Consider the following 26,468-nt stretch of genomic DNA (forward strand, 5'->3'; position numbering starts at 1 on the left):
CCCCCACCTCATGTATTTATTTCTTTATATTGTATCTTATCTCCCTATCCATTTTGAAGGACCAGATTAACTTGAAAACGGTGAGAAAGAGTGGTACTGTATTGAGCAGGAATTCCACACAGTTCTATTTGTTAAATGTGCTTACCTTGCTCTGTAGTTTCTGCCCCGTTTTGGCCCTGTGGAAATCTGGTGTATCAAGGATAGAGGTGTACTTGGTCTTTTGCTCATTGCCAACAGCTCTGTATACAATCTGCAGGAAACACAACAATTTGGTTGTATCTTCTAACATAAATCTTCTGGTTTCAGTTAAAGAACTTGATCAAAACAGCAAAAGTTTATCTAATGTGCCAGAAAATGAATGCAACAGCCAAAAAGCACAAAATCTTTTGTAGTTAAGTGTGGATCCATTTGTATCACTGGATGAACTGAGCTACCTAGAGATAATTTTACCATACGCAATAGATAGATAGTAGGCTAATGAAGATTTTTGATGGATTAGGCTTTAAAAAAAAAGTGAATAGACTTTCTCAATCTTAACAGATCTGGCAGGATACTTGGGCAGATTGAAACTAATCCAGCCAATTCTGTAGAGAACGTAGTATGAATTTAACAGTACTTTGCTACAGTTACTTATGACAGCTAATTTGTGTTTGCCTCTAACCTGGGAAAGTTTCAAGCAAGCTATAGCTGTGTGTGTAAATATGCTCATATAACCAAGTTAACCAAGTATGCTCACATAACCAAGTTCTTCAGTTAAACATTTATTTCAATGACAGAATGACTGAATGTATCAAACTCACATCACTCAAGTGGGTCTTTAGCTCTTGGATAGTCCTATACACAGGCGTGTCCAAAACCACCCGGTATTTATCGTGCAGCTTCTTTGCAGAATTGGTATAGACGTAATGTGACTGAAAAGAAAGCATTTCCTTCAAAAATATTCTCAACAACATAAAAAGAAAAACGAACGCTAATGTAGTAACAGCAGCATATAGCAGATAATACACAGAATGATATAGCGGCTAGTATCAGATTAGGATCCAGATTCAGATCCCTTCTCTTCCCGGGAAGCTTCCTGGATGACCTTGGCTCAGTCACATGCACACAGCCTAATCTACCCCTTGGGGATAAAAGTGAGGAGAGGAGAATGATATAAACTGCTTCAAGTCCCTACTAGGGAGAAAGGTGGTGTACAAATAAAGTAAATAAATATAATTGAAACTTTGAGATTTACAATTTACCAACACAGCATAAAATGCTGCAATTGCTATTTTCCATGGGCATGTGGCATAGTAACCCTCTTTCCTTCACTAAGGCCATATAATTCATGGGGTAAGAAAAATGATGTATTGTGTGCATTCACTAAGCACACAGGAATAGTATGTTAATATGGCATCTGGATTTTCCAAGAGACTCAATGGGAAGTATGAGAGAGGAGTATGTCACAGATGACATACTAACCAGCCCACAGATCAAGATGAGCAGCTGTATTAGCCTAGAGCAGTAGAAAAGAGTAAGACCAGATTCACACTAGACCTTTAATCCTGGTTTAGCCCTGTCCCCAAATTGACATTCTACACTAGAATCAGAGAAACCAACTCTATAACTCTATGATTTTAGCGTAGAATGTCATCTTGGGGACAAAGCTAAACCAGGATTAAAGGTCTAGTGTGAAACTGGAGTTCAGGAGCACTTTATAGATTAACAAAATTTGTGGTAGGGTATTAGCTTTCATGAGACACTGCTCACTTCTGCAGATACAGTTAGAATATGAGTCCATCAGTCCTTATATCTTGGAGTGATTTCAGATGCTGAATGAGAATAGCAGTTGAAAGACAACAGCAAGCACGATTGGATTAGATGTGATATGCGTAGAGGTAATAAGCGTTGAGAGATTAGCACTGGTAATGAGACAAGAAAACTAGAGCCGTTTTCCCACTGAGCTTACCTCGGAGTGACGTCCCTCTTCACCGCGCAGCGTCTGCGCGGATTTCCCACCAACTGCTCCGAGTAACCAAGTAGAGTCGCAGCTTTTGCGTCGCTAACGTAAACTGGTTTTTAGCGGTTTCCATTTGCGACGCAAAAGGTCGGGAACTTCCTGGTTCCTCGGAGCAGTTGGTGGGAAATCCGCGCAGACGCTGCGCGGTGAAGAGGGACGTCGCTCTGAGGTAAGCTCAGTGGGAAAATGGCCTAGGTCTCAATTCAGTCCAGAAGAATGCATTGTCTTGAGCTTCATTATCAATTCCAATTCCAATTAGAAAGAACTGTTAATAAGTGATGAGAAACACCTCAGAGTGAGACCCTGGAGAGCCACTGCCAGTCTGAGTAGACAATACTGACCTTGATAGAGCAGCTGTCTGATTTGGTATAAGGCAGCTTCATATGTTCAAAAGTTAAGTGGTACCACATGCATCTTCTACCATCCAAGGATATATCTAACTTGCACACCTACAGCTTCACATTCTGCAATAGTTTGGGACAGTGAGGGCCATCAAATCTGTCACCCAGTCTAGCATTATCGCTCATTAGTGGCATACTAAACATGGGGTTTCGGAACTTGGTCTCTGGATACACTAAAACATACTTGATTACAGAAAAGAAAACTCACCCAGAGATTACGCAAGTGCCGAGCACGGATCATATCAGGAGTATCGTACAGGAAGCAGCCCAGGCCTTTCAGCCATTCCAGATCCCCTTTGTATTTAATCTGTCAAAATAATTAATAGGTATTTTTAATACAGTTCTTAACTATTTAGGAACAAGTATGGCTAAGACAACAAGTTATGAATTATGAGGTCCTGGTTCAAAACTCATCTCTACAATGAACTCAGTAGGGGGTCTGAGGCAAGCTACTCCCTTCACAGTTTCAGTGCCCCTGAAGAAATAAAAATACTGACGTACCTCAGGGGGAGCAAACAAAAAGGAACACCTTCAAGGAATGCAAAAACAAAGCACACCAGTACAAGAAGGTATTCTCAAAAATAAGGGTACATAGAGAACTGCAAAACTGAACCCAAAATAAGAAAAAAGTGACAAACATACAATTGTAGCCAATATTCAAAGTGTGTAAATACACAGAAAAATAAGCAGCATAAGTGCATTAATATACGATACATCAAAAAGGAGTCAGTGCACATGACAAACGATGAATTTCCTGTTAAACTCTGTTTCAAATAGCTCTTCATCAGGTCATTTTTGATCTATCATGTTTATCCAGTTTTGAAACTGCCACCAATTCAGAATGAGGAGCCCCCCTAAAGGTGCTCATCCCATATACTGAAACCCTTGAATTTTCATAAAGCGTTAAAACTAAAATTGAAACATGCATGAGGGTAACCAAGGAGTAAAAAAAGAGGATCAATCTGACTAGCTGGGCTAAATGCAGAGTGCCAACTTACATCACTTGTAATCTCTCCAACGTAACGGCTATGCACCGTTTGAGGAGTAAATGGAAGGGAAATCATGTGCCCCTGCATCTTGAAGAAGTCAGTTTTGTAGATTAGCTGAAAGAGAAAAGGAAGGGGGAAATGAGGGGGGGAGGGTCCTCTTTGTATCAAGTATAATAACAATTTTCCATTTCCATTAAACCACTGAAACTTACATCACTGACAGCTTCTTGGGTAGCTTTCACTTGGCGGATTTCTGGTGTATCTGGCGTCGTGTGAATTTTGTCCTTATTTTTGTGGTATGTCTCCCGATACAGCCTCTGCAAAATAACAGAAAGTGTTCCAATAAGACAAAGCTTGTTACTGCTCCCCTGATCTAGAATTATTAATTTAATGCTTAGATCTGTATCCCACCATCCTCTCATTGCGGCACTTAAGGCAACATGAGCTGCAATCCTAAGAACACTTCCCCAGGAATAAACCCTGCTGGAAAATATGTATTTGCTTCTGAGTAAGCCTTCTTAGACGCATACAGAGGTTTCACAAAAGATTTATTCAGAGCCAGTTTGGTGTAGTGGTTAAGTGTGTGGACTCTTATCTGGGAGAACCGGGTTTGATTCCACCACTCCTCCACTTGCACCTGCTGGAATGGCCTTGGGTCAGCCAGAGCTCTGGCAGAGGTTGTCCTTGAAAGGGCAGCTGCTGTGAGAGCCCTCTCCAGCCCCACCCACCTCACAGGGTGTCTGTTGTGGGGGAGGAAGGTAAAGGAGATTGTGAGCTGCTCTGAGACTCTTCGGAGTGGAGGGCGGGATATAAATCCAATATCTTCTTCTTCTTCTTCTAACTAGACCCATGCCTTGACCTAGATGGCCCGGGCTAGCACAATCTTGTCAGATCTTGGAAGCTAAGCAGGGTCAGCCCTGGTTACTACTTGGATGGGAGACCACCAAGGAAGTCCAGGGTTGCTGTGCAAAGGCAGGCAATGGCAACTCAACTCTGAAGGTCTCTTGCCTTAAAAACCCTATGATGTTGCTATATGTCCACTGTGATTTGACAGTGCTTTCCACTACCAATTAGACCCATTCCTGCATTGGTAAAGTGGAAGTCAGACAAAAAGTAAGTGACGAGGCTGGTAAGGTTGATGACATTTTGCAGGATACTATGTTCCTGAGTCTTGATGGGACCTGCCTACCTTAGGGATCGCCTCTCCCCATATGTTCCCCAGAGAGCACTGAGATCTAGTTCTCAAAACCTATTACGAATCCCTGGACCAAGAGAGGCCCGACTGAAGGTAACTAGGGAGCAGGCCTTCTCCACAATGGCCCCCAAATGGTGGAACCAACTACCAGAGGAGGTACGAGCCCTGCGGGACTTAAATCAATTTCGCAGGGCTTGCAAAACCACCCTCTGTCAACTCGCATTTAAGATGGTACCCGGAGATGACACCTAGCCATCCTATATACATTCTGAACTGTGGCACTTTAATTTAATTTTATATTTGATAAATTTTAATTGTTAATTAACTTAATTTGAATTGTATCTGTTTTAATTGTTTTAATGTATTGATGGATTTTAGTGTAATCATGGTGTAAACCATGTCGTGTGAGCCGCCCTGAGTCCGCTTCGGCGGGGGAGGGCAGGATATAAGAATAAATTTATTATTATTATTATTATTATTATTATTATTATTATTATTATTATTATTATTATTAAGCTGGCAGAACTGGTTAAGAATTTGGAGGATTTGTTCTGCCCGCCTGTTAGATGTTCATCTGCTAAGTATGCTTTCTTTCATCTGTATCTTACATGGGGGCAGTTGATCTGACCATGCTGACCCATGCTGTGGTAAACTTATAGCTAGACTATTGCAATGTGCTCTGTGTAGGGCCACCCAGGCGGTTAGGTTTTGGAGGAGATTTGTCTTCACTATTTATATCTAATGTGGACTTTTATCTTTTGAATTGATTTTAATTTTTTAAAACTATCTTGAGTCCATATGGAAAAAAAGAAGGGTGGGAAGAAAATAAAATTAAAAAATGAGCTTGAGTAAAGTTGTTGGATAATGGGTACTTTAATGATACCTTGGGCTTAAAAAACCCACCTCCACCAAAAGACAATATTAGAAGCAAAGGAATGTTCTGTGAAATTCAATCTATGAAACACAGATTGCTACATCGTACTCAATACTAACATCAAAGATAATTCACGGTTCTCACTGTTATCTTCATAGACGTTCCTGTTTTCTCATTTTAACGTAAATGAGCAGGTTCGGTAGTCTTATTGGTAAAAAAGCACTCCACTTAAGCATAAAATACCCAATTTAAGAATCAATATAAAACCAAGGATTGTAATAGCAAATATGCACAATTTGAGCATTGCTTAACGTTTACCTACAGGCATGTTATAATCATTTACTTTTCCATTGTAAGAATAGAGACTTTATTAAATAATGTAATGTACACTATAGAAAAATACTACTTTGATAATTCCATTATTGTAGAACACTGTAGTGTAAATACTGTACATTACCTCATTGAGAACCTTATTAACTTTCCTTATATTTACAAAGGGAACAGCTTTGGGTCCAAAATTGTAGCCTTTATCTTTGATATGTTCATAGACTTCCTTATATTTCAGCTGAAACATAAAATAAGCAAAAATCAGATTCATATCTCTTTAAGAATCACAAGATATAAATGAACCTGAAATTGAAAATAGTTTATATAATTTAAGAAAACATTAATATGCATATGCAAATTCCTAAAATTACAATTAGTTATTTCTCTTGATACACACAAACACAGTATATAACATTACCTGTGATTTAGTTTGGACAACCACATAGAACAATAATTCAACAAAAGAATACTAAATGATTCCACATAACCTTAATCTATTTGATAATAAAATACACCAGTCACCATAATCCTAAATAATATGTCTTGGAAGGAAGCCATGTAAAATTCCTAAAATTACAATTAGTTATTTCTCTTGATACACACAAACACAGTATATAACATTACCTGTGATATAGTTTGGATAACCACATAGAACAATAATTCAACAAAAGAATACTAAATAACCTTAATCTATTTGGTAATAAAATAACCTTAATCTATTTGGTAATAAAATACACCAGTCACCATAATCCTAAATAATATGTCTTGGAAGGAAGCCATGTAAATTTCAGTAGTACTAAACAGGCTTCCCATCACACCTACCTAGGAATTGACAGAAAGTCTGTGGTAAAACCATATAGAACTATGGATGCAGGACTTTCTATGTAGAAAAAGTCCAGCGGGATCTCATTTCCATATTAGGCCACACCCCCTGACATCACCATTGTTTCACATAGGGCTTTTTGTAGAAAAAGCTCAGCAGGACCTCATTTGCATATTAGGCCACACGCCCTGGCACCAGGCCAGCCGGAACTGTGTTACTGTGCGTTCCTGCTCAAAAAAAGCCCTGTATGGATGACACAGCCAAAAGGATACAGCGTGATGAATTATTAGTGACACAGGGATGTGTGAATAGGGAAGTTCCGAGAGAGTTATCTATTTCATTTAATATTACTTTGTTATAATAACAACAGATGATCTACAAACTGTTTAATGAGTTTAACATTATAAATTCAAACTATTTATTTGATCTAGTTCATCATATATTTATTTAATTGTACAACCCTATCCACTCATTCATTTTTTTAAATTCTAAAACAAAACACAATTTGAAAAATAAAGAATTTTTAAAATAAGGTAGTCAGTTACTTACATAGCTACCAATGTACTGGGCATGCTTAGCATGCTTGAAACCAGGCGTATCTGCAGGGAGCGTATATCCAGTGGGAAGGGCATGTAAACCGGCATTTCGGTAGAGACCCTATCACCCAAGAAAATAAGATTTACATGAAGTAATGTCTTGTTTTGTAGCAAATACAAATTCATCAGTCACGGCCAGAGCTGGCCTTTTCAGTTCACACAATACTGATACCTAAGAACAAAAGAAGAGCCCTGCTGGATCAGACCAATGGTCCATCTAGTCCAGCATCCTGTCTCACACAATGGCCAATCACTGCCTCTGGATGGCCAACAGCAAGGCATAGAGGCTAAGGCCTTCCCCTAACATTGCCTCCTGGCTCTGGGATTTGGAGGTTGACTGCTTCTGAATGTGGAGGTTCCCCTCAGTCACCGTGGTTAGTAGCTATTGATAGACTTTTCCTCCATGAATCTATAGGATCCCCTTTTAAAGATGTTTATTCCCACGGCCATCACTTCATCCTCTAGCAGCGAATTTCACATTTTAATCACTCTCTGTGTAGAGTAGTAGTACCTCTCATTTTCTGTGGCTCAGTCCCCTAACAGACCGTCTATGAGGGACACCTGGTTTCTCTGCTTGGTCCATTCAGGTTCCCATCCCTTCTGACCCCTCACACTTTCGTTGTCTGTTGCTCTAATCGAAATTACTACTCTTCCCCATGGACGAGCATTTATAAGGCATATATGAAAACTAGGACTGAGAGGCTACCAGCTGCAGGGAATAGATGGACATCTATGAAAGCCCTGTGGCTCCAAGTCAGTTTATGAGCCTATATGACAACTCCACTGAGTAATGATTTTGTAAAGGACTTTTTTCCTCCAATGGTTATGACCTGGAAGTACAAAATTAAAAAGGTACACAAGGAAGATACTTCCAGTGACAGAATTTAGACACTACTTTTTATTACTATTAGTCATTTTTCTGCTTTTATAGCCCCAGGCTGCTAATCCTAATGCAGACTCCCTTCCATCCACCCTGCACCCCCATTCAGAAATACAGTTCAGTCACTTACTTCACTTTGTATTTTGTATGCATTATTTGCTCGTTCCAAATCCACTGTCTTATCAACAGGAGTATATTTCCCTTTAATGTTACGTATATAGTCATGGTGGTAAACAGCCTAAGGAATTGACAAAACAGAGCAGGTTAAGTGTTGACGCACAGTACACGTTCTATTATTTCTTGTGTACCAAATACTGATTAGACTGATCAGGTTCACATTTTGAAATTCAGATGGCAGGGTTCCTTTATAAGGAAAACATATTAATGTTGAGAAAATATATATTAAATCTGCCCAGTCTGTTTATTTCCCATAGATAAGAGTATGGCTTGCAAATGTAATGCACAGCAAAAATTGGACCCCGAAGAAGGAAGAAACAAGGAAATCCTGAAAATATATTATGCGAGTCAAAAAGTAAGATATGGGTCCCACAACCGTTTCTGACAGCTTGCAATACCAGTGGGCAAGTGAAATAGTTAATAATCGATGTGCCCAGTTGTGACTGTTGAACTCTGTGTTGTATTTTCTATTGTTTTTAATGATCAGTATAAATGATTAGGTGTATTAGAATAACAACAAGACTAGAAAATTAGCAAATTCATAGGGGCAAAAAATTGCCTATAAAGACTGTGTGTGATTCTAAATATAATATACAACTTGCTGCTGCCAGGTGTGAGCTATAACTGAAGAAGTAGTGGTGACATGAAAAAGCAAAAAACAATGCTGAATGAAGTATTGCAGCAATAATTGGTACACAGTAGAAAAAAGTCATACTTACGTCACTCAGGTTCATTCCACTCAGGACATTCTGAACATACACTGGTGTGTCTGTGACTACTGTGTAGTTACTCTTCATCTTCTCAGCCTTTGACTTGTATTTGATCTATGAAAAGGAGGGGCCATTTGTATTTTTATATTTCTTCCAAGTCTATAATTTATGACTGCATTTTTAAAAAGCTCTGTCTACCTAACAGCTTTTCTAGGCTAGCCATATCTCGTCAAGTCTCATAAGCTAAGCTGCATCAGCCCTGCATTCATAGTATCCAGAAGGGACACCGCCAAAGAAGTCCAGGGTTGTCTGCAGAGGAAGGCAGTGGCAACCCTCTGTTCATCTCTTGGCTTGAAAGCGCCATTAGGGGCCACCATGAGTCAGCCACAACTTGATAACACTTTACATACCACGCACACACAATATTAGGCTTCCCAACCCTTCCGCCCTGGCGGGCGACCCCAGGATTTCTAGCCTCTTCCCCCGCTCCTCCAAAAATTAGAAGGGGGGAAACGGCGCCAAGGAGCGTGGTGAGCTGCCCCATCTTGGAGCGGGCGACGCCGCTGCGTGGCTGCTGCCTCTTCTCTGCTTCACCATGGCTGCTCCTACGAGGACCCGGACTTGCGGCTCGCCATGCTCCTGGCCTGCCTCTACCCTCCCCTCCCCTTCTCTGGTTTCGCCTCGGCTGCTCCATGGCTGCTCCTCCGAGATGGGCTCAGGCTGGGCCCATCTCGGAGGAGCGGCTGCGGTGGGGCGGGGAAGAGGCAGCAGCAGCGCGGCGGCGTTGCCTGCTCCGCTCCGCCTCTGGGGTGGAATCGGAGAAGGGGAGGGTGGAGGGAAGGAGTTCAATTGTGCTTGTCACACCCTTGCTCCTAGCTCCACCCCAATGTCTCCTGGCTCCACCCCTAAAGTCCCCAGATATTTCTGGAATTGGACTTGGCAACCCTACACAATATACAAGTGCACTTCCCAGCTTTCTTGGAGCCCTTGCCTCAATTTTTAATGAGAAAAACAGATTAATGCTCCCTCACAAATTAATGCCAGCAAAAAGTATGATTGCGAATCACTACACAAACAACAGTTCCATGAAGGTAAAATGCTGAAGTTTGATCGAGCATGGTAATGAGTACAAATATGACAATTCGGCCATATGCACACCATCTGAGAACCGATGAATGCCCTGCCCATGGAGTCTTAGAATATGTGCTTCTGAAGAACTGAATTTCTTCAGAGAGCAGTAATCACACAATGACAAAGCTGCATACAGCATGCAAACTTTTTGATTTGCATGGAATGGACACGTGCCCAGATTTAGGAAGTGAGCAAGAACAGAGCTGTTGTTGAAAGGCCATACTTACATCATTGCGAAGGTTATAGGCATGTTTGGCATGGAGAATTTCAGGGGTGTCCCAAACAAAGCAGCCAATGCCTTTCAGCCAGTTGAGGTCATCTTTATATACAATCTAAGTTATTGGAAGTGCAAGAAAGAGAAACTATTAGAATTTGATAGCAATAAAACAGGAAATATGCATTACATAATAATCAAACTTTTATTCACCACGGAAATCTAGATGATGCTGGTTTTATTAAGTACCCCTGAATCAGCTAGGTAATAAATAATTTCCTCTGGAAAGCAAACATCCCTGGCAATACCACTGTAATTCCCATTTTACTTTTCTTCAGCTGTCTCAACTATCAGGTATCATTTGAGAGAACTGTAGGCTAAAGGCTAGAAATATGGCCAAGTTATGGTAAAACAATTATAGAACCCATAACAGACGTTGCCCCTAAGGTTCCTCAAAAGCCTACTGACTTCCTGTCAGTAATGCATAGTCCTTCTTGTCTCTAGGTACCATGTGTAGTTTTGCCCCATTTCTACTTCCTGTTTGCCTCCTCCTTTCTTCACAGCTCTGTTTCTTCAGGTTTCTCTGGATTCTCAGCACACTAAACATTTTCTTTCACTTACTGTAGCCTCTCTGCCTCTTGACCAGGCTTGCTGGAATTTGTCTCCTACAATATATAAGCTCTCACTGTCTGGCCTTGATTTCTGTGAAATTTCTTCAGATATCCTTGCTAAAATTCTCTTCTCTGTTTGCTTTTTCTTTAGGTAATCTGTCAGTCTGTTCTCTACTTTACAGTTTTCTGATTACTCGTTTCTGGATTCCTTTGTCCTGGTTTCTGTAACCTTAACATATTTTTTTAAAAAAATCTTGATTCATCTGTGTCCTGCTACTACCGATGAGTGGCGACTGAAGGAAAGGGAGATTAAACTGTTCCTCATTTGAATGCAGCACCCGAACAGTAGTTCTTAATGGCACACTCAAGTAAAAACCTTGAACTACAAGCCATTAGTGGTAAATTATCATTTTAGTCTGTATTTAGCGACCCAAGTTAGGATGCATTCAAGAATTGTATGTTGCACCATCAATGTTCCTTTTTTCTTAAGATATGCTAGTGGAGTAAAATTTCTAAAAAAATTTCTTCAGGACAGACACATTACAGTTTGGTGACTTACATCACTAAGTTGGTCATTGACTTTTCGAGCATGAGCATGGGCGTGAGGATCTGCGATGTTAGCCCACTCGTGGATACGGATACGATAATCGATTTCACTAACTTTCTTCTGAGTGTCTTTAGCAGACACAATGTCAACCATGTCTGGGACAATGTGAATCTTGGCCTTGTTCTTTTCATACGTTTCTCTGTATAACCGCTATAAAGTAAAAATAATTAAATTAATCACAGGTTTTTTAAAAAAAAAGAACATATTTGAAACGTTGTCCCCCCTGGTTAACTTTCTAAGTCAAAAGAAACTAATTGGAATTACTGTAAATTAATATTATTTACTTGTTTTAGAATTTTACACTCCCCCTCATAAACTGTCTCAGAGAAACTTTCAAAAATGAAGATAACAGCAATTAAAATACCGTTCTTGTAATATACAGAGTTCGGAGACGTTCAGAAGGCAACATACTTTATTAGCGAGTACATCACAAAGACAACATGGCGGGGCCGGGTCCCCCATTATATACATTTCCTGGAACAACCCTCTTCCGGGTCAGGTCCAATCCTAACCAGTTAAACTTCCCACCTCTGATCGTCATAGGTGGGCTGCGTTCGTCCCTTCTAGTCACTGTCTGCAGGCGCGCTGGGGACAAACACAAGACACAACACTCTTCCCCCCCCCAGTTCAAGATACATAGTCTTTCAAATAAGCGGGTGGCTGCTGCTCCCTGTGCAACCGCTGAGGTACATCTGGGGAGCTGGGCTTGCAGCCAGGGGTTCTGTAACTGCTGGTCCCTCGCAGTGGGACGAGGTCGGCAGAGCATTGTCCCGAACCTGCGGAGGTATCTCTCTCGCTGGAGAGGGGTCATCCCTGTCCCTGCAGGGCTTCTCCGCCCGTGAAGCCAGTGAGGCAACTGGATGGTTTCCACCCCGTTCCCCACTCCCTCTGGCCCTGCTGGTTCCTCCAGCAGGGTGCGGCAGCACAATTGGTCTATGTGTCTGCGAAGGAGCTGCCCCCCCTCTGACAAGACCTCACATGAGTGGGACCCAGTGACCTGCAACACCCTCGCTGGCATTCACTCTGGCCCACTCACAAAGTTTTTCACATAGACCGGATCCCCTGGAAAGAACCCCCTCGTGGCCTCCCTGGTCTTGGGGGAGCAGCGGAGGTCTGAGGCCTATCTAGCCTAGTGGTTAACCTCCTGCCCATGAGCAGCTTTGCGGGGCTTATGCCCATAGCCTGGTTAGGGGTGATCCTGTTCCCAAACAGGAAGGCAGACAGTCGGTGATCCCAATCCCCTTGCACTATTCACCCCAGGGTCTCCTTAGTGGTGCGAACCATGCACTCTGCTTGGCCATTACTGGCCAGGTGAAAGGGAGCGGACCCTATGTGGTGGATGAGGTATCTATGTAGGAACTCCCAGGAGGTAAAAGCCATACCGGTGTCCATCACTACGGTTTCAGGGATCCCATGGGTGATAAAAACCTCTGATTGCAGCCGTAGTGGAGGTGATAGCCATGGGATAGCCGTAGTGGAGGTGATAGCCATGGGAATCACCTCCAGCCACTTCGTGTAAGTGTTCGCCAAGATGAAGAATATTGCCCCTGGTATGGCCCCGCAAAATCTAAATGTAGCCGGGATCACGGCACCCGATTAGATTCCCAATGGGCTGCTGTGCGTCTGTCAAAGCGCTTTCATGAGGTCAATGTCTTTGTCCTCATATGCCAGCAACTTGTGGCACAGTTTCTCCTCCATGACGCTTACCATGAAGAGGTCCAGCAGGATCTCCTCCAAGTCTCTCGGAAAATTGCACCTCAGGACTAACCCTCATAGCTCTGAAAGACAGGCGGCAGCGGACTCAGTCTGTCTCTGCTGTCGTATGCAGAACATGTGCCTGCATGCGAGACGGGATGGCTGGGGCACCAGGTGGTTTGTCATTGCTGTGACCAACTGGTCGTAGGTGGCCCTTGCGAGGGTGGTCAGTGCGATGAGTCGCTTCATCAACTGGATGGTTTCCACCCCGCATGAACTCAGGAGAAGCGCCTTCTTCTCCGCCGCTTCCTCCATTTTGTGCAGCTCGATGTAGTAGCTGAGCTGGTCCACCCATGATTCCCATAAGTCAGGCCGGGTGACATTGAATTCCGGTAGGGGTTTTCCTGGAGCCACAGCCATGACCTCAGTCGCGTGTGTCGCAGAGTCGCGGCAGCACTATAGTTTGGTGCACGGGGCTTGCAAGTGGCCGGGCGAAATGCTAGCTGCTCAACAGGATCCCACCTTCGTCACCAGTGTAATGTACTGAGTTCGGAGACGTTCAGAAAACAACATACTTTATTAGCGAGTACATCACAAAGACAACATGGCAGGGCCAGGTCCCCTATTATATACATTTCACAGAACAACCCTCTTCCCAATCAGGTCCAATCCTGACCAGTTAAACTTCCCGCCACTGATCGTCATAGGCGAGCTGTGTCTGTCCCTTCTAGTCACTGCCCACTGGCGTGCTGCACTGTACTATCCGGGGATGAACGCAAGACACAACAGTTCTAATTAGGTCAACACTGTCTAACAATGTCTCACAACAACAATGTATAATAATGACAATGTGTGAATTCTCAACGTTCTTAGATAGATCCATCTAGTACTACCAAGATATGACCGAAAAGTTTAGATACATCCTTAGACTGAGTCTACCCTTAGAAAGTTTAGATACAGAATTCCATATCTGGTGAGTTTTATTCACAGAACTATTTCAGTACCTACCTGCTAGTCCATGGTATTGTTTCATCTGGATAGCTAGCCTATAACTTTTCTATTGTTTTTTTTTCTTTTTTTAAAAAAAAAATTAAAGCAGGAAATATGAACTGACACTTGAGAGGAAAGAGATAAAGGTTCACGAAATGCAAGAAATTATCTTTGCTCGTGTTTTGGCCTTTTAAAAACTGAAGCTGGACTAGACATAGCCTAAGAAGCACATTTATTGACATAGCCTAAGAAGCACATTTATTTTCTTTGGTGCAGGATTGGTGGTTTTCTTATCTGCTGTAGGAGTCTATTGCTCCCGATATGTTCTGCTTGAATGTTTGCAACTAAGACAGATATTATAGATCACGTTATATATAACATAACCCTGCTGAACTTCCCGTCGCTCAGGGAAATCATATTTCAGTACCTAAAACTACCTTCTGGATCTAGCCTGGTATAAAATGATGTCCTGTTTATTGATTCTTAAAAAAAACTTACATCAATATTCAGTTTGCCAACTTTTAGGCATCTTTCAGTATTTGGATCATCCTTAATTCCTTTTGGAATCGTGTAAAGTGCTTTAAACTTATCATATTCCTCCCGGTACTTTACCTGTGCAGGGAAAAAAAATGGAAATCAAGTTGCTTATGATTGCATAATAATTGTATAGCCGATTCACCAATGTATAGCTTGGATGTAATACTTACAATACTGGCATTATGCTTCAGTTCTTTAGCACGAACAAATGGCACAGCGTCAGGAGGCAATGTGAAGCTAGCGGCCTTCACTTTTTCCCAGGCTTCCTTATACAGATTCTGAAGAGGGGAGAATTTTTAAAGAATGCTGAACATAAAACTGGGGAAAATCCACCTCAATAAAACATAGCATTTGTTGTTTTATTAGTATTTGCTATGAAATCAGCATTTATTGGTGATAATAAGCAAAGATTCAGCTACTTTTCATCTTACACAGCAACTAGCCTTAGAGCTATCCCTCCATGGAGACCATCCATTCTTGGCAATTATCATTTTTATGATCTTCCTCAATAACAATCAAGCTCACACATTTGTTCTGATCTTCAAAGGCGGGGGATTTCCGTAGCTGTGGAGCAACTACAAGAAACTTATCTTTTCTCCCTAAATATCCTCACTGCAACACAGATGATGATCTGAAGAGGAATTCTGGGTTGACAAAACATATGCTCAGGGGTAGTCTCTTAGACATATCAAATCGACATATGTGCCATTCAACACATTGTTTATAGCTTAAAAATATTGATAGGACCACAAAGCAAAGTCAAAACCGGTGGGTGCCATGGAGCAGCCGCGGAGATTGACCACACCCCATTCCCTCAAATGAAACCATGAGGGGTGGGATGAGCCTATTCATGCTCAGTGCAGGAGATCTAGCCAATCCGGGAGATTACTGGCTGGCCAGGTAAGGCACCAGACGCCCCCCAGATCAGTCTTTCCCGGCTAAACAATGTCATAGGTAGGTCAGTGATCTTGGGGGGTGGAAGCATCATTCCACATCCCAGGATCCATTTCTTGTTGCCGCATCTTTTCAGAGCCAATGGAGTGCACCTTTCTGAGGTGGTGATAGACATTTTCTTAGCTGATCTGAAGGGTGGTCTGCATGACCTGGTGGTCCCTGGTTGGCGGGAGGGGAATTAAGCCAAGGCTAACCTCCTCTGTGGTGGGAAAAGCACGGGTTAAAAGGATTTGGAACTGGCAAGCATCCCGAGATTATCAGCTAAGGAGGGGGGTCCTCAATTGGGCTACTTAGAGGCTTGGTAGACCGGGTGGCTTGGTTGGGGGCCTCTTTGAGGTTGGGGGAGCATACAACTGGCCCTAAGGCTTCACAGTCGTGGACTGGGGGTATGTGAGCCCATCCCCTCTATGCACTGGTGTGTGGGCTGTGACAGGTAGGGTCCAGAAGTTTCCGGACCTGGCCCTGAGCAGGGGTGGATTTGCCCTGTCAGAAAGCTTGCTTTTCAAGCTTAAGGCAACCCGTGCTTTATGATGTATGTAATGGTGCAGATCAGCTTTTCTGTAAATAAAGTCCCAGTTTAACCCATAACTTGCGTGTTGTTTCATTTGAGGGGTGGGTGGGCAAACAGACCCCAATTTGTGATTCTTCTAATCTGCTAAAAAACATTCCCATGACTCTACATACCAACACACTGCCCACTTTCTCTATATTAAAAACTGCTTACCATTCCATTTTTGTCTGATGAAGACTGCTTAGAGCATATGAAAATTTACATTCTGAATAAAACCTTGTTGGTCTTAAAGGTGAAACTTGTCTACTGCTTTTTTCTATTGCTTCAGACCAACACAGCTGCCCGCTTGGATCTACCACCAACCCTTGGAAAGCAAATTTATGACACTTACATTGCTAAAAAGGTGCTTCAGATTCTCAGTCCTTTCATGGTCTACTGTTTCCAGAACTGTAGTATATTGGTCCTTTGTTTTATGGTATTCTTCTTTATATTTCAGCTGTATTAGAGGGAAAATTACCAATTAAATAGCTGGTGTGAACTACAAATAAGAATTAAAAGGAAGGAAGCTGTAAGGATGAATGAGGAGAATGACTCACATCACTAGCATTGATACTACTCTGGAGTGCAGTTACATAAACTGGAGTGTCAAGAACTATGCCGTAGTTCTTGAAATTCTCTTTTCCTGCTTTTGTGTACTTCAGCTATGAAACAAAGACAAAAAGAAGCATTAACACATAGAATAGATGCTTTAGTAGCTACAGGTGGTGTTACTGTGCTAATCCATATTATGTCTGTTCATAGATGTGTATCACAAGCATATTAGTCAACAAGAGAAGAGTGGGAAATGTTAAACAGTTACCTAATGCATCCAGCATTTGCAGTGAAACTCACATGGGCAGGATGCAAAAGAATGTCTCATGTTTTGCTCAGCTGAAACTATTACAGTTCAAGTGAGTTCTCTTAATCCTTGAGACAAAGATGGGTTGTTTTTTTAAACTGAATAACGAATATGTTCAGCTTACATATGAACTTGAATGGAAAACACAAACATCAGTGGTGATATTGTACAGGCATAATGTAGCTTTTTTTTCTAACTCTAACTCAAAAACAAAATTTTGCATAAAGTTTTTAATATAGAGTAAAATACAATAGAATCAAAACCCAAGGTAACATAGTAACAAAAGCCAGGAATCATTGTGGCCAGTTCCCATTTCCAACCTCATTCAAATTTCATTCCTGGAGTCCTGTTCCTGAGGAACACCATTCCAGGGAGCTGACACAATTTATACAAAATAGTCATTTCAATCAGTTGGAAAAGTGCTAAATGCTGAACATGACATTAAAAAGGTATAAAACGGGAAGATTTTTGGCAACTAAAACCTGTACAAAGTGCTAAAAAAATTATTTTCAAGAATACAGGCAATATGAATTTATTTTCCTGGGCACAGGTGAGCTCTAAAAGAACACTTATTTACAAATGTGTTCTCTAAAAGAACACTTATATACAAATGAAAAAGTGCTAAATGCTGAACATGACATTAAAAAGGTATAAAACTGGAAGATTTTTGGCAACTAAAACCTGTACAAAGTGCTTAAAAATTCTTTTCAATAATATAGGCAATATGAATTTATTTTCCTGGGCACAGGTGAGCTCTAAAAGAACACTTATTTAAAAATGTATTGGTTTGATTACTCTTTGTTTCCCTCTTATAAGAAGTTAATATTCCACATTCAGCTGTGCCATTCCATCACTGATGATGAGTTTGTAGACTTCCAATCAGCAGAAATACACATTATTGCAGCTGTTGTTACAGCTGCAACCAGTTCTAAATTTTCTAGTCCCACATTTTTTTTAAAAAAAACAAATCTAGTACAATCTACAGAGCTCTTGGTAATACATAACTTATCCTTTCTCTAATTACAGTATCTTTTTCCAAAAAGGGATTATTATAGGACCATTCCAGAATACATTTATTATATCTAACTGATGCTTGGCACTTTTTGCTATGGAGAGAATGCAGATATTTTTAACCTTAAAGGAATTAAATATTAATGGAATTGTAGTTTACAATCAATAGTTAATCACATTCTTAATAATTTTAATCCTATCCCCCTCTCCAGTATTTTGCAACATAGAATTCCTGTATCTTTTCCACATTTGACTCTGTACTTCTGCCCATTATTCTGTAAATCAACCAATAATTTACATAATCATCCAATTCCTATTCATCCTTTACATGAGTTCCTCTCCATAAACAGTTCACATTCTGACTTCTTTCTATTCGGTAAGTTTTTATTTGGTATCCCTTGGACAATAGCGCTAAATTCAATATACTGGAATAGTGGTGGGCAGTGTCTAGCCATTTTCCCAATTGTCTCATCATAAGAAGGTATTTAATCATTTTCTAACCGATCCTCAACTCAACAATTTGTGATGCCAAGTTGTTGGGTCACCAAACAACTCTATTATAGAGAATTCTAAATTATAAACCATCAATGCTTATAGACAACCTGACTTATTTTATTCTTTCTTTTGAGAGAGCCAGTTTGGTGTGGAGAGCCAGTTTGGTGTAGTGGTGAAGTGTGCGGACTCTTATCTGGGAGAACCGGGTTGGATTCCCCACTCCTCCACTTGCACCTGCTAGCATGGCCTTGGGTCAGCCATAGCTCTGGCAGAGGTTGTCCTTGAAAGGGCAGCTGCTGTGAGAGCCCTCTCCAGCCCCACCCACCTCACAAGGTGTCTGTTGTGGGGGAGGAAGGTAAAGGAGATTGTGAGCCGCTCTGAGACTCTTCGGAGTGGAGGGCGGGATATAAAGCCAATATCATCTTCTTCTTTTCCATATTTCTAGAGTGGCCTGGACAGCCATAGAAACATTATTTGAACCCCCCCCCCCCTGGGTTTCATCATAAATCTGGATGAAATCTCTATGAGTAATTCTCATTTATTCTTCCACTGATTTCAGGACTTAATTTGGGTTATACCATTATTCTAGATCTGCCAGTTTACATGCTAAATACTAAAGCTGAACATCTGGCAAGCCAACACTCTCGTTTTGTTTTGTCTTGTCAGATTTTGACATCTGAGGTCTTTTATTTACTCATATAAATTATTTATATAAATAAATAATTTATTTGCTGCTGCCATTCCCTTATAATCTCAATGCTACAAATTATGGGTGATCTCATAAATAAAAAAAAATTGTGATAGGACAGATGTTTTAATCAAGGCTATTCAGATCAGCCAAAACAGTGGTAAACTAGACCAAAATTTCATTTGTCCTGATACTTCTGGAATTCATAGAAACATAAATGCATTTCAAAGGCAGCCTCAACCAGTTCTTTGTGGAATAACATATGAACCTGACAATCAGGACTAATTTCGGGGGTGATTGACACTACAGGAGAAGCTCTTCAAGATTAAAATTTCCATTTCTGCTCCAGCAGGAGAAAGCAATTTGCTTACTTGACTCTGGAGATCATAAGACTTCTTGGCATGGAGGATTTCAGGAGTGTCCCATACATAGCATCCAATTCCCTTCAGCCAAGTTAAGTCATCCTTGTACAAAACCTGCAAATGAGTATAAAGAAACAGTTACTTGGCAGAGAATGTATACAGTCTCCTTGCCTTTTCTCTCTTATCAAACTGGTATCTGTCAGTGCCCTACAACTTGGGATCAGTGGAGAAAGCAAAAGCAGGAGAAAAGCAAGCTATAGCCACAACCAGAAGCTGTAGGGATGCCTGCATCTCATTCATATGTGAAGTACATGAATTCCACAAAAATAATTACAAGGAAATAATACTTAGCATTTAGGAAGCACTTGATAGTGTTCAAAATATGTTACATACTTGAAGTAGAATCTTAAAACAGAGCTAGAACCTTCTTATTCCCCATTACCATGTATGGGTGTTAAAGGTGGACAATAAAGAAAGCTAACAGGAAGAAAGTTTATTCATTTGAAATGTGGTGTAATGTGGTGTTGGATGACAGTTGTATGGATACCATGGACTGCCAAAAAGACATGTGGCTGCTCAATCAAATCAAGCCTGAACTCTCCCTAGAAGCTTAAGTGACTAAACTGAGGCTATCGTACTTAGGTCACATTATGAGAAGACAAGAAGACCCAACATGAGATGGATTGACTCAGTGAAGGAAACCACGCCCCTCAGTTCGCAAGACCTGAGCAAAGTTGTTAAGTACAGGACGTTTTGGAGGTCATTAATCCCCCTGTCAAGTCACAACTGATTTATGATGACCCTGTAGGCTTTTCAAGGCAAGAGATGGTTAGAGGTGATTTGTCATTTCCTGCCTCTGCGTTGTGACCCTGGTATTCCTTGGGATGACCCTGCTTAACTTCCAAGACCTGGCAAAATCAGGCTAGCCTGGGCTATCCAGTCAGGGCTATTAATTCATAGGGTCACCATAAGTAGGAGGTGACTTAACAGCACTTAACATCACCCACACAAACCCACTTTAGACAAAGGGCTTACATGGGTGTAATTCTGTTCAGAATCACACTGTCACTTTAATAAAAGAAACTAGGCTGGTGTGTTTTGTCTTCACAATGTAGATGGGGGACTGAGGGAAACCGAGTGAGTTGTTTCTCATGGATTCCTGTCCACATCAAGATTTTACTTGAAGATCTGCTGGTTCATAATAACTCGCATTTTTAAGCAGTAAACTACCTGTAAGGTGTCGCAGAAGAGCGAAGTGCTCAAAGGTCTGCTATTATATTTTCTCTGATTTTGTCATACATGTTCTAAAAAACGAGAAAATAAAAATTTTACATACATCACTTAGAATTTCCTGGGCTCTTTTAGCCATGATGACATCGTGCTCTTCAGGTGAGCAATTCCACTGGTGTAGACGTGTTCGATACTCAAGGTCACTGAGGATATATTGGCATTTCTTTGCCAGCACGTGATTGATCATGTCACTTGGGATATGAATGTGTGCCTTGGTGTCCTCATAATTCTTCCTATAGGCCAACTAGAAATCAATATATTAAAACAGAAAATATGATTTTGTGTTTTTAACATCACCCAATTAGCCTGTTATAATTATTATTTTGACCCCTGCTCAATGGAAGGGGGAAAAAATCTTACCGCACTCCTTATTTTTTGGAAAGCAAGAGAATGGACAACACTTGGAAAATCATTTATTTGCGTCCCAGCCAGATAATGGCCTTTTTGCTTCTCATGTTCCAATTTATATTTAAGCTGTAAAACACAAACATGGGACTTGTTAGGTAGGAGCAGTTGCACAAAGAAAGGCATAGTGACTTCAACAGAAAGAAAATTTATACTAACCTCACTATTAACATAGTCAGCATGTTTGGCTCCAACAATAGGGATGTAGTCTGGAGGAAGAGTGTATCCAATGGCTTTGCCTGATTCCCATGCATCCTTGTAAAGTATCTAGAAAGTGACAAAATGTTCACATTGTTTGTAAATGTCCAGGACAGAATTCAACAAGTATAGATCTTATAAAGTTAAAACAAAAATCAGACAGTCTAAAATTTTATAGAGATAACTTTTCTGTACCTATTTAGAGTTACTCCCATCTAAATCCACTGGCCAAGAAGGGTATAACTCTACTTAGGTCTGCACTGTCATTCTTTCTGTACCTCTTTAGAGTTACTCCCATCTAAATCCACTGGCCAAGAAGGGTATAACTCTACTTAGGTCTGCACTGTCATTCTTTCTGTACCTCTTTAGAGTTACTCCCATCTAAATCCACTGGCCAAGAAGGGTATAACTCTACTTAGGTCTGCACTGTCATTCTTACATTTGTAATGGATTAGGCAATATTGGATTAATTTCATATAATTATTGGTCCTTGCATATCTTTACTGCAGTAGTTTTTATTTTTGGATGCCACTTTGGATACCAACTGATACAGAGAATGTAGCCTACTAACAGGGTAACCCTAAATTTGTATACTCAATAGGGAGGTAAATCCCATTGAAGTAACTGGGACATTCCCTAATAAGTGTGCTTAGTATGGTACTGTACGCATCTGAAATAAATATTTAAACACTAATATCGTGCTTTAAAATCAAGTTGTCAAAAAAAAATAATACAGGGCATCACTCTAAAGACAGTAACTGGAGACCTGCATCCTGTGCCATGAAAGTTCAATCACATTAATGTAGGGGTAGAGCCACTGAATCACTTTTACTGAGAGTTCTCATACAGAAAACGGTTTCTCTGCCTGACAGTATAACCACGTAAAAAGAAAAAGGCAATATTCAAGGGCCTATATTCAAGTTCCATTAGTGAACTTGAATTTAGGTCCATGAACTTCATTTCCACAGGTAAAATGCTTTGGAAACTGCACTGTCATGCGATCAAAATCTAGATCCTGCCCAAAGAAAACTGTCAGCTATTACCTCTCCAGAATAGTCAAAACTTTGCTGTTGGGCACTCATGGGAAATAGGAGTTGCTGCTTAATAATAATAATTAAAAAATGCTGGCTACTGAAGCTCTGCACCACTCCCTATCCAGAGAATGCACAGCAACCAAACCTCATACCGTTGGGAATGTCATGGCTATAGCCCACACGGCTGGTGGGACCCTTCTCCTATGTAGATCCATCCTACATAGACAAGGTAACTAGCTGCCCAAGAGCCTTCCAGCAGAGCTGGCTCCTGAAAACTCAAGGCGAGCTGAGGGGGGAATGTCAGCATCCTCACAACGGATAAGTCAATAAGCTGCCCATCTGGAAAGGAGGGAGGAGAGTGCACACACATGCCCAAAGCCTCTGAGATATGGTGCCTAAGGGTAAGGAGCTTGCCCTCTGGGCAATGTTGATTAGCTGAGTATTTTGGATAGTCAAGCACCCAATATCAAAGCTTTTAATGTACATCAAGTATGGTGACTCTCTTGATTCTAAAGTATATGTAAAGCCTTTATATAAAAGGACAAACGTACACATGAGATTTCTTAGCCATGTTCTTTGCTTTTCTTACTTAGAACACCACAAGCCTTAAAATACAGATCCTTTAATATGCTATAAATCTGGAAATCTCAAGAAGTTATCAGCATGTCATTATTTTATGAAACATGCTGGCTGATCCAAAACTGGGCTGGTGTACAGTCGTGACACAAGTTGAAATGATTTGAGAGAATGAGGTTCCGGCAGATCCACGTCACATAACACGTACTGATTCAGAACATTGCTCTCTCAGGGTTAGTATATACTAATCTGGTAAGCAGTAGCAGCTCTGTGCGGTCTTGGCTGAGGTTTTCGTATCTATTACTATCTAATCCTTTTGATTGAAGATGTCTAGGCCTTAACCAGGGACCTTACGCACACAAAGCAGATGCTCTAACAACGAGTCCTAGCACACACACACAGCAAATTATGACATTATACCCTACAAATAATTAAAGCAAGGATATTAATTGTTAGTTATTAGCAGATAGAACATATAATTGCCAGAAACTTACATCACTGTAAAGCTTAGACACATCTCTGGAATGGTTCAAGGCTATGGTGTCCTCAGAACCAATGTAGTGGCCTTTCTCAAGGTTAAAGGTTTCTTTGTATTTCAGCTGGAGAAAAAAAAGTAAAAATGGGGTTACTATCAAGCAAGGGCATTTTACTGCATTCAATACATTGATTTCTAGTTCTTCAAGTCGTTTTCTATAAAGTTTACAATATGAGCTGTATTGCAGAAGAGTGACCATATTTGCAACAAAACCTAACAGAGCAATCCTATGCAGATACAGTCTACTGACTTCAATTGAGTTAGAAAGGTGTAACTCAGCTTAGGGCTATATTGTAAGAGTGTCTTCTACTTTCTTTCCCCACCAGTGCTTGAAAAAATATGACACTCAATGAGAAGCACTTCATTAAAGATCTACATCTTAATGCAAGTTACTGTTGCTGTTGACATAAGAGTAGCACTGTCTCCCACAGTACATAGTATTTAGCCAGTGAATGCTTGTGGCAACATCAGGTGTTGGAGATTCTTAGGATGGACCACCAGTCCTGTGGCCTTCACCCCAGTCCCTGAATCGCTTAGTGCCAAAGTAGCCATGCTACAGTGCAGTCCAAAGCAGAATTATATCCACCTAAGCCTGTTCAATGAATGCTGAAGGATGTAACTTTGCTTAGGATTGCACTGGTAATGACTGCTGATTCTATTTTGATGCAATCAGACTAGTGCCAGAACAAAGGGAAGAGGGCTGGAAACTGGGGCTTAGTATTGTATCCAATATTATTGTATGGAAACTGGGGCTTAATATTGTATGGAAACTGGGGCTTAATACTGGATGCAATTTTCTGCACTAGTAAGTACATATCAACTGCAGTCAACAGTTGATCAAATACAGATCACTTTGCAGGCATTTGTTCAGTCCGTCAGTGGCCACGGAATGCATTTCTGGACCATAATCCACTGAAAGTTTCATGCTAGCTCTCACAGATTAGGGAATTTGAAAATGAGGAAAACACACTGTGGGCATCATGCTTTAAAAATATGATACTTATTGTTATTTAAGATATTCATTTCAGTATAACTTTATTATGAAAATTTTTATGAGACCAATAATTCAGTGCGATGCCGTCATTTTTGCACAATTACACAAAATATATGTGCTCTTCATTTCACATGGTCTTCCTTCCTCATTTTGAGAGCTACTCAAGTACACCACAAGTACTGCTTAAATTCAATTTACCCAAGAATACTGACATTAAAATTCATAGGACAGCCCTGGGATAAACCACTGGCAGGAATGATTTACATTGGCAAAAACATTACATTGCATTAGCTGAATACATATACATTGCCATAAAAGTTGAATATTAGGTTTTTACAAAAAAAATGCATTATGGAGTATTATGAACTTTTTAATAATCTATTGAGCACCTAATCTATACCAGGGGTCACCAGCTTTGTTTCGTTTTAAACAATTTTATTGATAACATATGGTAACAATGTCTAATTATATCATTACTATCTCTAACCCATATGATATTTTCCAGTCCCCACTCCCTCCGTTACTAGACTCCCGCCGAGGTTATATACTTTATTTCAATTATAAAGGTACCCTTAATCAATCAAAGTTCAATGTCTTTTTTTTTTCTCGCATTCATATTAAAAAATTGTCCAATGTCTTTTTACATTCCACTCTTTCTCTATATATCCTCTAAATTTCTTCCACTCCTTTTTAAACACGTGGGGTCACCAGCTTTGTTGACCGTGTGAAGACCTTTGGAATTTTGAGAATGGGCAGTGGCTACTATAACAAAATGGCTGGGGGACAAAATGGCTCTCTGCCTCAAGAGAAGAGAAACTTCAGGGAAGCAGCAAGTAGGTGCCGGGAAACACCTTGGGTACCACATTGAGGATCACTGGTCTTCACAGTACCATCTACAGTCCCCAGCCAGTAATAATTTTGATAATGTACTACACTATAATATAAAACATTATTTAATTGCCAATCTTGATTCAAAGGATACTTACATCACTCTGAATGACTGAGTTTACTTTAGCCAAAACAACGTCTGGAGGATCCGTTATAACCGTGAATTTAGAAAAATTGTCGATGGCATCTTTTGTGTAGATTCTCTGTAGATAAAGACGATAAAAGTATCATAACTACCAAGCATGGGAAATGAACATGCTCTTAAATGTGCTGTTGTAAATATGTGAAAATTTTCACTTACCTTGTTAATCAGATCCTGAGCATTCCTAACCTTCTTATGTTCCACTGAATCTAAAGGAATCCACCCACAGCCACGAATCCATTCCAGATCAGATTTGTAAATATTCTGTAAACATTAAAAACAGATGAAGAATTGTTTAAGTTTATGTAAAGAAAAGAGGCTCCTCCTCCTCGTTCACTCCTTTTGGTGGGGACTGACAGTGGCAGCCCATTCCACAGCTTTTCAGAAGTGCCACCAATGGGCTGACACAGGATATCATGTGAAACAAGGCCTGTTCCCTCTATTAATAAGGTGGTTTCCTTTAGAAGAGACAGTTTTATGCTGCTAATTTTATAATGTTGATTCTGACATTGATTTTGTGGTTTTATGTTGCCAGTTTGTTATATTATGGCTATATAATTGTGTCTCATTTTATTAAAGGAAGCGTTACGTCAATCACAAGGTGACCTAGAAATAGGCTTCCCAACCCCACCCCCCCCGCCCAGGCAGAGGACCCGCGAATTTGCAGCCTCGTCCCCCGCTCTCCAAAAATCCGGAAGCGGGGGGGGGGGAGAACATGCATATAGGCATCA

General features: G+C 40.7%; 1 protein-coding gene across 6 annotated transcripts in view; it reads right to left on the bottom strand.

The window, feature by feature from the left end:
* Positions 1-26,468, bottom strand: part of NEB (nebulin) — a 358,296-nt gene that overhangs the window by 93,125 nt on the left and 238,703 nt on the right. For all 6 annotated transcript variants that reach the window (XM_060256972.1, XM_060256973.1, XM_060256975.1 and 3 more), the window contains 22 exons: positions 25,897-26,001; positions 25,694-25,798; positions 23,673-23,777; positions 21,530-21,637; positions 21,326-21,439; positions 21,012-21,209; positions 19,685-19,789; positions 16,818-16,922; positions 16,613-16,717; positions 14,927-15,034; positions 14,718-14,831; positions 11,487-11,684; positions 10,330-10,434; positions 8,981-9,085; positions 8,215-8,322; positions 7,158-7,265; positions 5,916-6,023; positions 3,602-3,706; positions 3,399-3,503; positions 2,609-2,707; positions 801-911; positions 146-250 (listed from right to left, as the gene is read on the bottom strand). In XM_060256972.1, the coding sequence (XP_060112955.1) occupies positions 146-250; positions 801-911; positions 2,609-2,707; positions 3,399-3,503; positions 3,602-3,706; positions 5,916-6,023; positions 7,158-7,265; positions 8,215-8,322; positions 8,981-9,085; positions 10,330-10,434; positions 11,487-11,684; positions 14,718-14,831; positions 14,927-15,034; positions 16,613-16,717; positions 16,818-16,922; positions 19,685-19,789; positions 21,012-21,209; positions 21,326-21,439; positions 21,530-21,637; positions 23,673-23,777; positions 25,694-25,798; positions 25,897-26,001 (2,529 nt within the window). The remainder of the gene's footprint in view (positions 1-145; positions 251-800; positions 912-2,608; positions 2,708-3,398; positions 3,504-3,601; positions 3,707-5,915; positions 6,024-7,157; positions 7,266-8,214; positions 8,323-8,980; positions 9,086-10,329; positions 10,435-11,486; positions 11,685-14,717; positions 14,832-14,926; positions 15,035-16,612; positions 16,718-16,817; positions 16,923-19,684; positions 19,790-21,011; positions 21,210-21,325; positions 21,440-21,529; positions 21,638-23,672; positions 23,778-25,693; positions 25,799-25,896; positions 26,002-26,468) is intronic.

Source organism: Heteronotia binoei, chromosome 16 (assembly GCF_032191835.1).
Source record: "Heteronotia binoei isolate CCM8104 ecotype False Entrance Well chromosome 16, APGP_CSIRO_Hbin_v1, whole genome shotgun sequence".
In the NCBI taxonomy this organism is placed as follows: domain Eukaryota; kingdom Metazoa; phylum Chordata; class Lepidosauria; order Squamata; family Gekkonidae; genus Heteronotia; species Heteronotia binoei.